The sequence below is a fragment of the Ctenopharyngodon idella genome, chromosome 1 (genome assembly GCF_019924925.1).
Source record: "Ctenopharyngodon idella isolate HZGC_01 chromosome 1, HZGC01, whole genome shotgun sequence".
Lineage (NCBI taxonomy): Eukaryota > Metazoa > Chordata > Actinopteri > Cypriniformes > Xenocyprididae > Ctenopharyngodon > Ctenopharyngodon idella.
The window spans coordinates 8,421,721-8,440,249 of record NC_067220.1 but is presented as its reverse complement, the minus strand read 5'-3'; the positions used below and the strand labels follow the sequence as shown (position 1 = coordinate 8,440,249).

The 18,529-nt window shown below is 39.6% G+C and overlaps 1 protein-coding gene across 1 annotated transcript in view; it reads right to left on the bottom strand.

The window, feature by feature from the left end:
- nrp2a (neuropilin 2a) overlaps nt 1-18,529 on the bottom strand; it is an 83,189-nt gene that overhangs the window by 57,011 nt on the left and 7,649 nt on the right. Inside the window, 2 exon segments of the mRNA XM_051890620.1 lie at nt 2,624-2,805; nt 13,877-14,054. Coding sequence (XP_051746580.1) covers nt 2,624-2,805; nt 13,877-14,054 — 360 coding nt within the window.

The window sequence follows — 18,529 nt, the reverse complement described above, 5'->3', positions numbered from 1 at the left end:
AATAACTCTTCTGTTTTTCCCATCAGCCACGATGAAGCCACGGTGCTTATGTTACCAGGCTAATCATCGCTGTTGCAAAACAACATTAATCGCTGTGGTCCCATGAGTGTACGGCTAGAGCAATATTCTTGAAGGAACACTGTAGTGCTATTTAATGGTGTCTGCCAAGACAAATATGACTATTACTTTTGCTTATACTTAGCTAAGTCTAATCCCATTGACTTACATTAAAGGAGCTACCTGAGCCATGTCTACAGTCCACAATATGGCCCTTTAGAAAAAAAACAACAACACCCAGAACACCTTTTTATCTATATATACGAACGCCTTCACATTTTCATCAAAACATATAAAAATATAGTTTTTTGATGCCTTGTAAGTATATACTTCAAGCTAGTACAGTACAATCCCTACAGATGGCTCCAAATGGCTCCACACACAATTTGCCAGTGCACTCCAAACTCTGATTCCCCAAGGACGACAGATCAGAGTCCAATTAAGAGGGCATTCCTGGCATGCTCGTGGAGGGATGAAAAGAGTTAAGTGTCGCCCCTCCCCGCCTTTCCTCTAAACTCAGTTTATTTTCTTTTCTTCTCTCCCTTGATGTTTAATTGGTCTGGGAGCATTTCGGAAACTTTGAGGGAACATTTACGAATCAGCGTGTCTGACGGCCTTGCAGCAGGACGGAGGAGCCGTGACCTTCTGGAACCGCGAGTTAAAGGTCGCAGGAGGTCATTCCGCTAACGAGATTTACAGCGTAACAAGAGCACCGCAAAAATCAACCTGAGCCACTCGTGACCCTCAAAAACCAGCTTGCTCCAATCAACCATCAATCAAGGGGCAAGACCAAGTGAGACTTCACACATAAACGCCGAGACCACTGAGTGACGAAAGCAAACAGCTAAAGGAAATGTGTTGCTTGTCTTCACATCTGGAGAGACAGTGACCAAAAGATAATGGCTTATGTGATATGTGCCAGACGTTTCTTAAGAAATATTGCGTCGTTGAAAGGATAAACTGAATTCATTTATTTTTCCGAATTGTAGAATCCAAACGTTTGCAAAATTCTTGTCAAGAGGAGCCTCACAACACATCTACGCCAGAATCAACTGACACTGAAAGTGTGAAAGCTGCATGTAAACGCAGAATGTTCTCAAATGAGCTGTAAATTAACTTTAAAAATAGTAAAAATCTGTAAAAAAAAAAAAAAAAAAAAAAAAAGTAAAAATTCTGAAATCCATTTGAATACAAAATGTAATTTAAATACATTTTTTTTATAAATTTGAAACATTTTTTACAACATTTATGCTGAATAATGTTAGCATTGTTATAGCATGAAGCGGTTCTAGACCTTTTTTTCAGCCCACCTAAAATCTTAAATCTTAAAGATCGGGCCAATATTGCTTCAAGTTATAATTTTCACATGTTTTTAAGTCTTATCTTTTTAACGCAAGACACAAAAGCAAAAAAGCATTTTTTGTATTACAAGTTTTCTGAAATGTTATGCTTAAATATGCAAATGAGGGGTTATCTAATTAAATATGCACTAATTTGCATATATTTCTAGAACAAAAATCTGAACATTGGATGAAGTCAAGTTCAAAATTTCTGTTTCTTTTCTCTCCTTTTTTGACATATTAGAGTCAAATGTTTTACAGAGGGGATTTTGGATTATCACTGTAATATACTGTCAACAGCCAAAACATTTTTTTTTTTTTAAAATCACAATTTTTTTAGGAATAAAATGTATAAAATCAGGCAAATTATACATGAGCAAACCCCTCTGTAAAAACTAGAATAGAGAATATAGATAGGAATAAATACGTACAGAATATAAATAGGAATAAAGACGTAAAGTTTGTGTATGTAAGTGCTACTAAAGTGGAGATTTCTGGCTCAGGAGAAAAAACTGTCTGGAGAAAAAAACTCAATTTGAGAAAACAGCCATTAAAGATACATACTGTAATTGAGTACGTGAGATAAAGTGCTATAAAAGATACACTTTAAAGTGTATTCTGGATGATTTCTTTCCACTAATCTGAAAAAAACACTTTATGAAAAGCCAAAAAGCCCAAAATCTCAAAATTGAGAGATGCATGAAAAAAGTGTTTTTGCCTGTAGTGTCTCGCCTTAAACACTCAAGTGATTTTGAGCCATTCAAGCGCAAGATGCCATGAAAGTAACTTAATTCGGTACTCGCACGCTGTGATAGATCGTTTCTGTGTGCGCACACAGCAAGCTGCCTCTCAAACAACTCGTGAGTACACACAAAATTGTCAAAATGTCATCTTGACGAGTATTCACATAAACAATTTTATGATGACAATTTGGTGCCAATTTAAGTACTGGTAGGGTACTTTTGACTCACTATATAGTAATATAGTAGTGCCAATTTACAAAGAGGCACCACTCAAATCCTAGAACCGCCCCTGGTTATAGCCATAATTTTGTGCCCCATCTAGAAATGTTATGAGAAAGTCTGAGCACCTGTGAAAAGAATTATAGGATGGGAATGCTTGAGCTGTTCAATGTCAGGAATAGAACATATTCCTTGGAAAAAAAGTGTTCCTCAAATTATCTGTTTCCTTAACCACGTGGCAGCAGCAGGATTGAGCTCACTCACCAGTCTTGTAGATCTCGTAGCGCAGGGAGAATCCAGCACCCTGGTGCGCATAATCAGACACGAACTTGATGTGGATGACGGGACCGGAGGAAATGATGGCAGGAGGAGCGATGTTACTGCAGTGCTTTCCCAGCAGGTCCGCAGACTCAGAATTCCCATCTCGGATCTCTATGAAGTCATACCTAAAAGCAGAAAACAGTGCAGGCTTTAATGCTGATTTTAGATTTGGTAGTTTAGCATCCTTAAGCATCCTAACATGCAAAATGCCAGAGTCTGCAACCAAAAATCGCACATCTCAATATGAACTCAAAGATTTCTTCCAAGATCAAAACGATGTGAGTTGCTATCCACATTTATTTCATAGCTCTGTACTTTTATTGTGTGACAAGTCAACAGTTGTCTATTTTTATTTCTTCTAGTGTAAAGTACTTCTCCTGATGACAAATCTCCTATTTCTCCTAATATAAAGAACTGTAAAATATCTACATCAGATAAAGTTGATATTTAAGCATGACTGAGATCTCCATTATTAAAGGGTTAGTTCACTCAAAAATGAAAATTCTGTCATTAATTACTCACCCTCATGTTGTTGCAAACCCCTAAGACTTTCATTCATCTTTGGAACACAAATGAAGATATTTTTGATGAAATCAGAGATTTCTGTCCCTCCATAGACAGCTTCGCAACTGACACTGTGACGCTTCCAAAACTTCATAAAGAGATTGTAAAACTAATCCATATGAATTGAGCAGTTTAGTCCAAATTTTCTGAAGAGACATGATCACTTTATATGATGAACAGATTTAAATTTAGGCTTTTATTCACATATAAACATTGATCAGCAAACATAAAAGCTCAACCGAACCTGTTTGACGTGTGAGAACAAACCTCTTGCGGTAGCTCAAACGTGATACATAACATGAGAATGAACCTCATTGGTTCTTGCGGAAGCTCAAACATGATGCGTAACACGAGAATGAACCTCATTGGTTCTTGTAGAATCTCAAATGTGATGCGTAACAGGAGAATGAATCTCACTGGTTCTCACACATCAAGCAAACATGCTTAAGCTTCTGTTTACCACAACTGATGTGTGAAGTTTATATCCGTTTATATGTGAATAAAAGCCTAAATTCAATCTGTTCATCATATAAAGCGATCTAGTCTCTTCAGAAAATTTGGAGTAAATCACTCAATTCATATGGATTAGTTTTACGATCTCTTCATGAACTTTTTGAAGTGTCAAAATTCTGTTGTGTAGCTGTCAATGGAGGGACAGAAATCTTTCAGATTTCATCAAAAAGATCTTCATTTGTGTTTTGAAGATGAACGAAAGTCTTACGAGTTCGGAACGACATGAACTGAGTAATTAATGACAGAATTTTAATTGTTGGGTGAACTAACCCTTTAAGTCTCCAAAGCAATAAAAGAGCAACGTATGAGCAATAAATATGTCCCTCTGGGAAGGACAAGCATTAAAAACCCAAGGAAGTGCAATGCAATATCTTCCTAAGCAATGAGTAACTGTGAAGGAATTGCTAGGAGTTGTTTTAATTTGAGCTGGGGTGACCTTTGACCCTCAGTGGACTGCTGCCTTATCACAACAAACACACATTTTTTCGTGTCACTTCAGAGACAGACTGAAGGAGCTGAGACAATGACCACCTGTCCAGCCAAAATAATCCCTTAATGTGCGTTGCCCTCTTCTGCCAAAGCACTTCACACACAATGTCTAAATGAGGCAAAAGACTCCCAAAAATCCAGTCGGCTGTCTGCATGAGAGCTTCCTTATAATAAATCTGGCCATAGAGAGGCATGAGTCAGACTTCTTCTCACACCTCAGGAATGCTTGCCCCATTTAACCTAAACAAGAACAAGATCCCTGTAAACACACGCCATCATTCCCAACCTAACTGCTTCAGAGCACAACATGCTGACCAGACTTCCTCTTTACTGAGAGAATGAATCTTTAAAACTGACTATTTAGGAGGCAAATAAGCCACATCAAAATTCTGTTTAAGAATTTTGTTTAGTGTTACACTCCTAAAAACAAAAATGAACATAAATTACGAAGATATAATGCCAATTGAATCCCCATCAAATGATTCTTTCGAAAACAATTCTAATAAATTATTCAGTCAAACTGATTCACAAAGTGTTTGTAGAACTGTATGACTTTGTTTAGGGGTAAAACTGCAAGATGGAAACACTAGTCAACAATAATGAGAATAATTAATATATAACAGTATTAATATGGCATTTAGGCCATAAACAGAAACATATCTTATTTGTTTCGTTTTGTCTTGTGGTGTTTAATCTTGTAGCGTTAAGAGTTTAGTGCACCACTATTGACTGAATAATCCATGGTTGAGCCACATAACTGCTGGCTCCACGTCACTCTGGGAGGGAGTGTGTGTGTGTGTGTGTGTGTGTGTGTGTGTGTGTGTGTGTGTGCGTGTGTGTGTGTGTGTGTGTGTGTGTGTGTGAAAACCTGACACGGCCCCGGGCCCCTCAGAATGACATAGAGAGGCAGGTGTCTCTGACTCTTCATTGCTCTGGACCCCCCTGGCCGACCGCACACTTGGAGACTTCAGGTACAGCGGAGTATATTTAGACCCAAGACATCTCAACAACATACACATTCACAAGCACACGTACATATCTATGCACAGCATCTGAATACATAAGACATTCACATGTGTTTTATAATATATACATGTCAGAATTTTTTAAGCGATGGCAGAGTTTTGAATCAGTTCATTGAATCTGAACTGATTCACATAAATGAACCGAACTTTTGCTACTGAAGTTTCAATCATAGATTAGCGGGACAAAAAAAAAAAAAAGTAAAATTAGACTAATGCTGCCAAGTCTTTGTGATGTGCTGGAGGAGACTTTACAGAGTGCTTGACTCTTGCATTGGCAATACAAGATCTTGACCAAAAATTGATGCACCTCTTGATGGAGATAACATCACAACATTTATTTCCATCGAGAGGTGCATTAATGTTTGCTCAAGATCTTGTATTGTCAATGCAAGAGGTCAGCACTCTGTAAAGTCTACTCCAGCACATCCCAGAGACTTTCAATGAATTTAAGCTCTGGACTCAGAGGTGCTAAATCATGTGTGAAAATGATTCTTCATGCTCCCTCCCAACCATTCTTTCAGTTTGACCCTGATTAATCTTGACATTGTCATCCTGGAATATGGCCATGATGTGTCTTCCTACATGGTTGTTTAAGAAATGAAAAGCTATACACTCCATCAATTAGGGTTAGAAGAATTTTTGCCAAACATATAACATGCTAGAAACATAATAATCACTGCAATAATGTTCCTATCACAGACTCTTAAACATTTGCCTATTTAAATCCAAACAGCGACTTTTTTCTTTGGCCGGGCAGTGTATATTGTGAATATTAAAGTCTTTCCCTGGACAACTTTTGGGAACAAGCTTCCTAAAGTACAGCTATGTACTGTGAGGAAAGCCACACACACACACAAACTCTCACTCACTCTCTTTCTGTGTCCATCCCAAAAAGCTGGGATGAAGGCTTGTAAACTGTGTGCAAAGGTAATTAGGTTGTAATTGATTTTGTAGGGGCTCTTGGCTCCTGGATTAGCAGTGACAAGTGAATGTGTCAAATGTGGATATTGACCATCTCTAGACGCCTCCACTTGGCTCCGGTGCATTTCGAGACACGCTTGAGAGTGGAAACAAAGCAGGATGCCCATTGATCAACAAAAGTGCCCGGATCACTTATTTACCACGCGAAAATTAATGCCTCAGATCAAGTGTATTATATATCAATTTTACAGCAACTGTGACTGAACACAAGAATCTTTTTCTCATTATCACAGCAATATAACGTTGTTTTAAAGGCGTACAGCTCAAATTGTTTACCGCGGTGCAATAGAGCAGTGATTATGCATGCTAATTATGCACGATTCAATGGTTATTCAGGTGCTACAGGCGGCAATAAAAACTCCCTAGACAGTGGTATGTCTGTAAGTGTGCGCTGGGAAGAGAGGCTTGACACGAGGAGGGCAAAGGCCCCGTGTCCCTGTCTCATGTTCAGACATGTCTTCCTCTCCAATCTCACTTTCTGTCTCCTCTCCCCTCCAGCCTCTTCACTGCTAATTGCTTTTCACACCTACGGTGTTTTTCAAGCATTTTTTTCCAGGCCTACACAGTCCCCTGAGGTGTCACTAGCTGCCCTAAAGAGCAGTTTGTCTGGAGAAATACACAGACAGACAGATACACAGGGGTACGGATGCTACTATCCTTGTTTGTCTTGTGCATATACAGTACTTGAGTGTGTTTGTAGCCTGCCTGTGATCAAATGGAAAAAAAGAGATGTGCTCTGGTGACACTGGGCGTAACATAAGCCTGGACCCCATTAATCTCTGAACTGCCTGAAACTGACTACCTACACAATAAACAACACTCCAGCATGTGCTTCTTAAATCATACCACAAGACCCTCTGGCTTGGTAAACATCACTGTCAGATCTTATATTTGGCTTAGGCGTCCATTGCACATAAAAAATATATGAGAGTAATATTATGCATTGTGGACACTGCTATGATAACATGTTCTTCTATGTACCTTATAGCACCATAAAAGTAACTAATGGTAGCCTACTGTGGTAAAAGAATGGTAATCAAACAATACCATAGTAAATATATGGCATTGGTATCATGGTATACATAGAAGGGCCTTACAGTAGTGGACAATAGATAGATGTTGCATCAGTTAAGCTTTTTCGTAAGTTGAATACGGAAGGAGTAGGACGTAGCGTAAGTGTTTTGAACAGCAAAGGCAGTCTGGCGGAAGCTAGTTATTTTACTTTATAACTTGTTAAAAATGGATATTTTTTCTTACACAAACGCATCGCTTCACTTCAGAAGGCCTTTATTAACACCCCGGAGCTGTGTGGAGTATGTTTTGCTTTGGATGGATGCACTTTCTTGAGCTTTATACTCGTTGGTCCTGTTCACTGCCATTATCAAGCTTAGATGTGTCAGAATATTTATCAGATTGTGTTCATCTGAAAGAAGAAATTCATATACACCTTGGATAGGCTTGAGGGTGAGTAAAGCCTGGATGGATGGATGGATGGATGGATGGATGGATGGATGGATGGATGGATGGATGGATGGATGGATGGATGAATGGAAAGGGGTGGAATTTGTCCAATAAAATTTTCTCTAAAATGACAAACCATCTGCTTCTGGCTTTCAATAGCAAGTAGCAAATCATGGTTCAAAGTTCACATGGTTGACATAAACTTGAGCCTATTGGCTATTTAATAAAACAGAACTTTGATATCTCCCGCCACAACTTCCTGTTTCAATAAGAAATATGTCAGCACTGTGTAACTTCCTTGCTGATTCCTGGAAATGAAACTTAGCTAAAAATCAAACAGCTGCATGGCATATCTTTTTTTTGTCCTATGAAGACGTCCTGTAGCTCTATCTTTCTCATACTCAGCTCAGTGGCTTTCAGAATATAATTCAGTCCGACACACAATCACACTGGCTTTTCAATATCAAACAGCACAATGGCCGCTCATTTAAATTCTGCCATGCTTTTAGGCCAGCAGCCGCAGGACGTGCTCCAGGACGGCTCGTCAACCGGCCAATACACTAAAATTGAAATTAAATAATGCTGAGAGTCTGCATGGAAAGCTGCACGCTTGGCCCCCGGGGGGGCTGCCTAATAAGCTATAAGTGCCTGTGAAATATTAAATAGATGCCGGGGAGGGTTCCCAAGGGGGAGGGAGGGTTGCCATCTTCAATCCGGTCGGGAAACAAATAGCATGGCTGTCCGATACAGCGCTGACATTTACGGATGACTGGGGTAGACCGCAGGAGCCTGAGGCTTTCATAAACAACACTAAAACTGGCTATAAAGCAACATTTGTGATTTTTTTCCCCAAATCTCACACCTTTAGAAGAGAGAATTTTCTGGTCTTCCGAGATTCCCGTCAAAACGAGCCATCTCCAAATTCCCATTATGTTGCCATTGAAAGCCTTAGGCCTTATCAGAATGCATTAGGTCCTTTTTTTCCCATCAACGATATTAAAACTTTTTTCAGGGGGAAATTGGCTTCTCGGGGTAAAAAGAGACTTTTTTAAATCTTTGAATTCCCAAATGTGTCACTTTATACTGCTCCAGATTGATTGCATTTTTTTAAGCTATCAATATCTTGCTACACTTCAGGGTTGCTGATATATTTCCAATGCCCTAAAAACATCACTGAAATTGCTGTGTCCTAAAAAAACATTATTGACCTATTTGAATAATTATCAAGCATATGAAATCATCATCAAGCTCTACTAAGACAAGCCTTTACTAACTGTGATGTATACATGTATAAAGGCTATCGATATCCAGAAAATTGATTGACTGTGGCCAGTTAGTGGACAAAGGAGTAATGTATGCCAATTGCCAATAATGCTGACAAACATACAGTTGCATTTCCAAGTAAGCTGCAGCTTGAAATGAACTGATATGCGGTCACAGGTTTATGTAGCCTACATTACGTATGATATTAGGTATATCAGATTGTAGAAGCTGGAAACAATTCATAATGTTTGTTAAAAAAATACTGATTTAAGAACAGCCTTTATTATACTGTTCATGGTGTTTTTATTTATATGACGCTCATTTTGTGCACACATGACCCTTGTGGCCTTTGGTCCGCTGGTTTGTGACCTTCTTGACCATGACCTCACTCTCCTGAACGTGCTGGGTCCATTGATTCTTCATTAAGGGCAAAGGACATGCATTGATCCCTTGTCCCCAAGGAAAAGTGGAAATAGGGTGATATCATGCTCGCAGTTTAGAAACGCTGATGCTGCTCAATATCTTAGCACCTCAACATCTGCAGATATCACTGCATAGTAAACGCGAGAACTTTCATCACTAGAGTGAAGCGTAGACTCCCTTGAGTGATGCAGACTTCATCGCTCACATCTGTCTCACTCTTACCAGTAAGTCTTCTAGATTCCCTCCTCAGCCCAAACAACTGTCTCTCTGTCAATATTTTATGTCTAAGAGGTGATTCTGAATCAGATCTGGTTTCGATTTAAGCCCTTCCCCTGCAGTACAGCATTTAAATCCTTCTACAACAGTTTACTTTTACCTCTGTATGCATTACATGGACACAGTGCTTAGCATTCAGAAGGAACTTGCTGTTTGCATATAGAGTAATGTGTTAGGGTGAGAAAATATAATGGTGATCTATTGGGAGAATGATAATGAGACAAATGGGTGGACTGAAAGAAGGATGGATGGATGGATGGATGGATGGATGGATGGATGGATGGATGGATATTCTCATGAGGTCTCTTCTGACCTCACCACTCTTTTTCTTTTTTCTCAAAGGAGAAGAGTATCACATTAAAGATATGGCCAGATATTTCATTTGCCATTTTCATTGCATCTATCTCAGATCAATCTGCTCACAGCCCTCCAGGTAAAAGCCATCTGGCTTTGCTACTGGAATAAAAATTGCCTGCTGAAGTGCCCCTTGAAAAATGTCGTTCATACCACACCTATCCTAACTACATCATGTGAGCCACAAGATGCTTTTTAGAAGCACATTAGTTAGTATGGTTTAGGGCACAAGAAGCTGCTTTGACCTTGTCTAGAGTAAATTGTGCAAGCTAAGCTAAACCGAAGCAGCTCCTCTGAGCAACGGAGACTCCAAGCCAGCACTCATAAGCACAAGGTGAATTTAAATGTGCTTGCTAGTGTGTGTAAGTGTTTGCCATCTAAAAGACGGAGCCAGGCCTTTCAATCATACCTTGCCTAAATGTGCTGACGAAGACTTATTGTATATATAGCAAAATACAGATGGAGGAGATGGACGCTTGAAGTGGACCATTAGAAAGGGACCTGTTTACGAAGCACGGTATCGTAAAGCATCTGACACCTCTTCAGATTTTCCATTACTCATTTCTTGCCAATTTCCTTCCACTCTTTCAGTGGAACATAGTAATGAGGGTTAAGAACGAGTGTGGTACATTGGCAGTGTGTTTTCTACTTCTGCAATCTCTCAAACCACAACTACAAAAGACCTTCCAGCTCAATTTTAGCCCACTACTGAACTGACGGCAAATAAACACTCATTCCCTGCTAATATCTAGTATCAGCCTCAGATGGACTCTCAGAACAAATGTGCAAAAATTGTACCAACAGTTGTCACTGGGGTAATACCCTCAAAAGGACATTTACCCCATAATGGTTCATAGTAGTACCTCAATAATACATATTACACTATTCTAAGGCAATATGCACCTTTTAGGTGTAGATGAGGTACAATTTTGCCCTCTTAAGGGTACTACCCCAGTGACAAACTATAGCACCCCTAATAGTAAAATTTTTGAACACTGTTTCTGAAAGTGTATGGTGTACACTGCACACACAAAAAAATGGCAAGAGCTTTCCCAAAATGTCAAACTCTAATCTGATGGGCTGGTTTTACTCACTATCCAGGGTGGGCAGATTTATATCAGTTTGTTAGGAAACCAGGCCAGTATGAGACTTCCAAGGAACTACTTGCTGGATTTGGGACATTTTTGGCATTGAAATCTATTCAAGAGTTTTGTTTCAGACACTTGCAAGTAACCAAGATAAGCACATTCTCTTTACACCAGACTACTAAAGTCTGAAGGGGCATCCACACTGATGCACGTCCTGATTTTGCTGAATTCCAGGAACATATTTTGTTGATCCAGGAACAACATTACTGTCTGAAAATTTAGTCCTAACCATTTGCCTTCCCCTAAACATTCCCCTAAATGATGTGAATAACACTGATGTAGAAGCACCTAATCCTGATTGTAAGCCTAAACATGACATAACCTGTAAACTTGTCCCTCAAATCTGATTGGTTGACTGGAATGTTGTTCCAGGATCAACAAAGATGTTGATCCAGGAACATGCTGTACTTGGTGAAAAAGGGTTCCGCCAGCGATCAAATTGCTGAAGGTTGACATATAGCTGTACTGTCGGTTGTCATATTGTCAACAGTCTCTGTTGGAGCCTCCAATCGGCAACTGGATGTTTTATCACAGGGGTGTCTAATACTACACTTGTAGGGTCACCTTCCTGCAGAGTGTAGCTCCATCCCTAATTAAACACATTAACCAACTAATCAAGGCCTTCAAGATCACTAGAAACTTCCAGGCAAGTGTGTTGGAGCTAAACTCTGCAGGAAAATGGCCCTCCAAGCGCAGGACTGAACATTCTCCCCTGTTTTACTGTAAATCATGCAAGAGAATATCAATACTATTCATTCACTCAATTTTGGGCAACCTTTACATTTCCACTTATGCCAAGTGACCTGATGCGTTTACCTGTTTTGGGGTCCAATTGGGAATGTTTTTCAAGGTATTACCTCTCTGAAACCTCTGTACAGTAGCCTAATCTCAACAACAAATACAGCCAGAGTGGAGCTGTCCAACCAGGTGAAGCCACCCAAGCAGGAAAAGAGATTGAACATTTATACACAGCAAATTCAGAATGTTCATTTAGGGAGTGAAGGGAGCATTAGCCTGAGCTGTATCAGCAGAACAGATCAGCCACTGAGGGGGGTATTTTTGGTGTCTGTCCTTCTCTATCTCTCCCCCCTTCTTCCCAATGTCTCTTCCTTGACTGTTTGGATAAATCTCCAAATGTACCACAAAGCATAAATCAGTGAATGTCTTAAACATAAATAAAGACTCGGCACATGGTCTAATTTAAAATGGTACCTGTATCTTCACGTCTGGTTGTTTTTTTTAGGCAAATCCTACAGATGTAACTGAGATACGCCCTCCCCCACTGCTGCTACAAATTGGTGGCCCATAGGGAAACCACAGTGGGTTTAAACCACTCATAAAGGAAAGTGCTTAAAAACAACATTCATTTCACACCAGCAGGGACAATGCAGCCTCAAAGACGACAGTAATTTCAGACAGTAAATTAACAGACAGTAATTTAGACTAATGTATCTAAAGTACAAGACCATTTGTCACTAGTCTTTTAGAGAGACTTAATGGAGTAGTTCACCCAAAAATGAAAATTCTGTCATCATTTTCTCAGTCTCATGTTGTACTAAAACTGAGGGGGAGTACCTTCCTTTCAATTCCCCAGAAGAAAGAAAGTCATACAGGATTGGAACGGTGTGAGGGTGAGTAAATGATGACAAGATTTTTATTTTCAGGTGAACTATTTCTTTAACAATGTACACCTTGTCCAGATTTGTCATGACTTTGGGGAATAGATCACCACATTGTGAACTCTACTCAGCTTTTTCTTTCATTGCTAGCTTTCACTGTTCTTATTGAAAGTGTGATTGGCTATTTAGAATTCAGAACCTGAATTTTCTTTGTAAATTTGTTGATGAACAGAATATGCCATCTGAACAACAGTAAAACTTTAGAAATCTATTAAACAAACAGCTTGTGGGACAAGGGTGTCTAATCCTGCTCCTGTCGAGTTTAGCTCCAAACTTCACCAGCACATTCTCCTAAAAGTTTCTAGCAATCCTAAACACCTTGATTAACTGGTTCGGATGTGTTTAATTAGAACTGGACCTAAATGCTGCAGGATAATGGCCCTCCAGAATCAGGATTGACCACCCCTTTTTTAGGATACCCCAAGTCTCAAAGCTATATAAGGGTAAAAGAAACGGACTGACATTGGTAGAACCGATTTCCTGGTCATTGTAATGTAAGTCAGACTCTGAGAAGTGAGAGTCTATGGATGAACATAATTAATTTTACAGCTGAGGGGAAACAGTTCCACAAAAAGCCTTCTAGACGACCCCCTTTCTCAGTGACAGCTGCACTGCATCCCTGCGTAAGCCCTTTAGGCTCGCTCTAAACCCTATTATATCTCTCTTAACGTCATTCCTCTTCTCACATAGTTCCACCTAGCACTCCTCCTCTCCAAGTCGCCTTTTTCTTCTAAATTCTCCATACCACATATCTCTGTTTTCCACATACTCCCTTCCCCCTGACTCACATCTTTCTCTCTCATCCGATAAATTAAGAGAAGCCTCTTTCACACCCTTTTTTTCCCTTATCTGCCACTTTCCCCTCATCAACAATTCAGCACACAGGGCAGGGTTTGCGAATGCTCCATCGGAGGTAAATTAATTGCACGCACGTCCTTATCGTTCGTCATTCCATAGGACAAGTGCTTAATTTTTCTCTTTTTTCAAACTAATTTCCTTTATCCCACACATTCTTCTCACCTGCAATCCAGTCGTTCCAGCTCAAAGTGGGGGTTGAAGTTGAGCACGATGCGCTGTGAGGGTTCAGGTGCGCTGATCACCCACTGGCAGCTCTGATGGGGCGGGTATTCCAGGGGATATCCTGGAGATGTGATGTAACCAGCATCGCTGGCATCCAGGTGGCCTCCACATGTCTCAACTAAGACAAATGGGTAAGAGACAAACAGAAAGAAAGTTAGGTGAGGCAGTGTTTTAGATAAGTTAGTTATTAGCCACATACTCAGCGTTGTCAAGTCTACGGTTTTCCCGCGGAATTAGGCTACTTTAACATTGTTGCCGCAGGTTGAAGCAACCCCAAATAACATATTTAGCCCCTTGAATGTGAAATTTACCAGGGGAATCCCGCCAAAAAATGCCCCCAGAATGCGATTTTTACCGGGGGACCCCCACTGAAAAGCGACTGGGCTAGTTTTGAGTAGCAATTGCGCAGGTTTTGTTGTGAAAACCTGGCAACCCTGCACATACTTAAAGGGATAGTTCACCCGAAAATAAAAATGATCCCATAATTTACTCACCCTCAAGCCATCCTAGGTGTATATAACTTTTTTCTTTAAGCTGAACACAATTGGAGTTATATTAAAAAAATATCCTGGCTCTTCCGAGCTTTGTAATGGGATTGAATGGCGCCCAAGTTTTTGAAGTCCCAAAAAACGCATCCATACATCATAAACCTAATCCATATGGCTCCAGTGGGTTATTAAATGCCTTTTGAAATAGAAGTGATGGGTGTTTGTAAGAATAATATCCATATTTTAAACTTTATAAACTATAATTACTGGCTTCCGGGAACGGCCGTACGCAAGTTGAGTTCCAGTGGAAGAGTGACCTCTGACACGACATATGACGTAGGATGTAGGAGTAGCATAAGCTTAGGTCAGAGTAGACGCCTCTCGCGGTTCAAACAAATAGGGCTGGGCAACAAACTCAAGCTCCTCCTATGTCGAAATACTCCGACATTCCAACATTGACTTTTAATTCTTGATTTTGTTTTGCTCTATCCTCTGCGATTCCACGTTCGTCAATACGTCATGTGTCGGGTCAGAGGTCACTCTTCTGCCAGAACTCAACTCACGTACGACCAGAAGCCAGTGATTATAGTGTATAAAGTTTTAAATATGGATATTTTTCTTACAAAAACCCATCACTTCACTTCAGAAGGCATTTATTAACCCACTGGAGTCGTATGGATTGCTTTTATAATGGATGGATGCACTTTTTGGAACTTCAAAATCTTGGGTACCATTCACTCCCATTATAAAGCTTGGAAGAGCCAGGATAATTTTCAGTATAACTTTGATTGTGTTCGGCTGAAAGAAGAAAGTCATATACACCTAGGATAGCTTGAGGGTGAGTAAATTATGGGATAATTTTCATTTTTGGGTTAACTATCCCTTTAACACTAGTTTGGCCAAGCAGAGTGGCGTGAACGCAAGGCAAATTAAATACATAAATCACAAACGCTACCAAATCTCTGAGTGAGCACTGCATGGCTAACAGGATTACCTATGTTTTCAAAACACACTAGGGACAAAAACAACACTATATGAAGATAAAACCATCATGAAATCAAAATCAATCCTATTTCCTTCATTAATATAAGTTCCTATGTCACTAACTGGTGCAAGTTGGGTGATGTCACCAACGCCTGTGGGAAATACATCACATTAGGTAAAACTGTTAGGGAATGCTGACTTAAAGCTAAAATAATATCTCCCTAATGATATTGCTATGCGTATATACTGTATATCTACAGTAAATAAAGTTTTAATTTGACAATTCGTGACATGACACCCACATTTCCAATTACCTTATATTCTGTCAACCTTTCCCCACAATGCTAAGAAGCATTCAATAAATTTATGATGCTCTCTACAAAATATAAGCCAACTCTTAAGACAGGAAGTGACACGCAGGGCTCTTCTCTGGAGGTTCAAGGGTCATCCCCAAAGCTGCAATAGGATCCAGCATAACAAAGCTTTCTTCTACCACCCCACCCAATGTGCTCTCCCTGCTATCTTCACCAAACACTCCTTCCACATTCTAGCGTTCACTCTAACATGCGAAACAGTCCTTTTTCATGCCGCCCTCACACATACAGTAGCGGATATCATTCTGGTCATTATTATTCTAAATGGAGCTAAGATTAGGAGACAGAAATACTTTCTGGTCTTTCACCATGACAACCGTGCAGAGGGGTTTTTAACCACATACCAGCCAAACGACAACTGAGGAATTAGCAGACAGGTCATTACTACTATGCAGCACATTTTCACGAAATCTTCATATATATATATATATATATATATATATATATATATATATATATATATATACACATACTTACATACATATATATAACTCACAAATTGCAAAAATGGAAATCAAATAAATTTGTTTGCTTTTATCAGAACATCCCAATTATATTAATTTTAAATTAGTTCACAATTATATATATAAACTTTGACTTTTTAAAGTAAGCTAACATTACAATTAAAGCTGAGCTTAACCTGAGCATATTTTATTTTTCATATAATAGAAGCATATTCATTTTTAGAGGTTACAGAGTTAAAAAGGTACTGCAAAAAAAGCAATGACTCAGACATTGAGAACATGGTTATTGTCACCAATCTTATGAGAAGACAAGCCTAGAGATTATATTTTCTGCCTGATAAAAAAACAAAATGTACACCTCCACAAAAGGTGAGTGGAGCTCGCTAACACACTTATGTTTAGTAGGATACATCACAGCACACATCGGAAAGGGAAAGTGGGAATAGTGCAGGCTCAGAGAGGAAGAGGGTGGTTTGATTGACAGTTCTGGGTCTGATGTTGGCTTCTGCAAATACATAGATAAACACGGCTGTCTACCTAGCGTTAGGAAAACTCCTCCTCCTCTCTGACTGAACAAACTTCATGACTACTTCATCCTTACCCCACAACTGGTAAAAGCTAGTGCATAGGAGAATATATACCAGTGGGCACATTTCTAACATTATATGATCATTTCCCAAGTTTAGAGGGTTGAGAAGGAATGGAGTCTCTGATATTAAAGCAACACCGGAATAGAGATGCAGCCAGAGAGAATCAAATAAAAAATTAGACTCAAAGAGACTCCATGCACAACTCCAAAACTCTCAATATCTAAGAATTTTCAGAAAACTTGTGAAATTGCCCTTCAAAAGCGAGCTGCAGGGCATCCTAAAACCATGCTAAAGATCTTCAGAGCTATGCATTGGTGTGGTGGAAAATCTTGAGACATGGAGTTGACTATTGCCTGAAGCCAATACTCCCATATGTGCTGATGTGCCAGTCATAAGGGCCTGAATAAAAGGTATAAGGATGGTTGGGGCTTCTTTCAAGTGTTGACATTTCCACTGCTATTATGTCTCTGTAAAAGGTACACTTAAAATGAGGTGGCATTTAAGGCAACAACCGAATCCTTCTAACCCTTTTAACTGCATCCTCCGAAGGGGAAAATCTAGCCAAGCGCACACACACTAATAAAAAATTACAAGAAATAGATATAAAGAAATATGTATTGCCTTAATGTATATATGGACACACTTTAGGGTCCAATTCTCACTATTAACTACGACTTTTGCCTCAATAAACCCCTAATTACTGCTTATTAATAGTCAGTAAGGTAGTTGTTACGTTTAGGAATTGGGAAAGATTAAGGGATGTAGAATATGGTTATGCAGAATAAGGCATTAATATGTGCTTTATAAGTACTAATAAACAACTAATATCCTAGTTACATGCGTGAGGAATAATTGACGACGGGCCATTGAATTCTTAGGAAATAATGCACACCCGGTGTGGTAATGAGGCAATGCGGCCACGACGCGAAGCGGAGTTACACCTCGGGTGTGCATTATTTTCTAAGAATTCAATGGCCCGGAGTCAATTATTCCGCTTATACTACGGTTACCACACCTCAAGACACTGTTTCGATGGTGTATTTCAAGACATTTGTCAGGTTTTTGTCCTTAAAACACTCTTGTGTGTAGGACTAATTTCTTACGCATCTCATCCCAAGCCTCCGTTGCTAATTCCAAAACGTAATTTCAGAACTAGTAACGGAGGCTTGAACCTTGATAGCAGAATAATACCGTTGATACAGTTATTAACGCAACTATAAGTTTATCTACCTCAAGAATCGCACAGTTATTACCTCGCTGGTGAGTCATTTTACTGATTAATTCATCAGAGCAGCGCTGACGACAGGTTTCTGTGCGAGTGCGTGTCCGTACTTACGTTATACAGTACGTTTGAAAGAGAGAGAGCGCGCGCGAGAAAGAGTATGCGCTTTCCAGACACAATAAAACGTATTTTGTGGCAAAAACCGTGACAATAATTTTTCGTCTTCACCCTATTGTTTTCTATATTTATTTGCTTGGTCGGTGTCATTGTGGGTTTTGTTTCTTTTGCGGTTGTAGGCTGTAAGGACCTATTGAGATAACTGAAAACGTTTGGCGCAGTGATATGGAACTGTAATGCGGTCAAGACCTGCCTAGAACTACTTTAGCCGTGCGTTTCCCTGAAAATAACTGCACACCTTAGAACGTTGATCAACCAATCAGATTCGAGCATTCAACAGCCCGTAGTATAAGT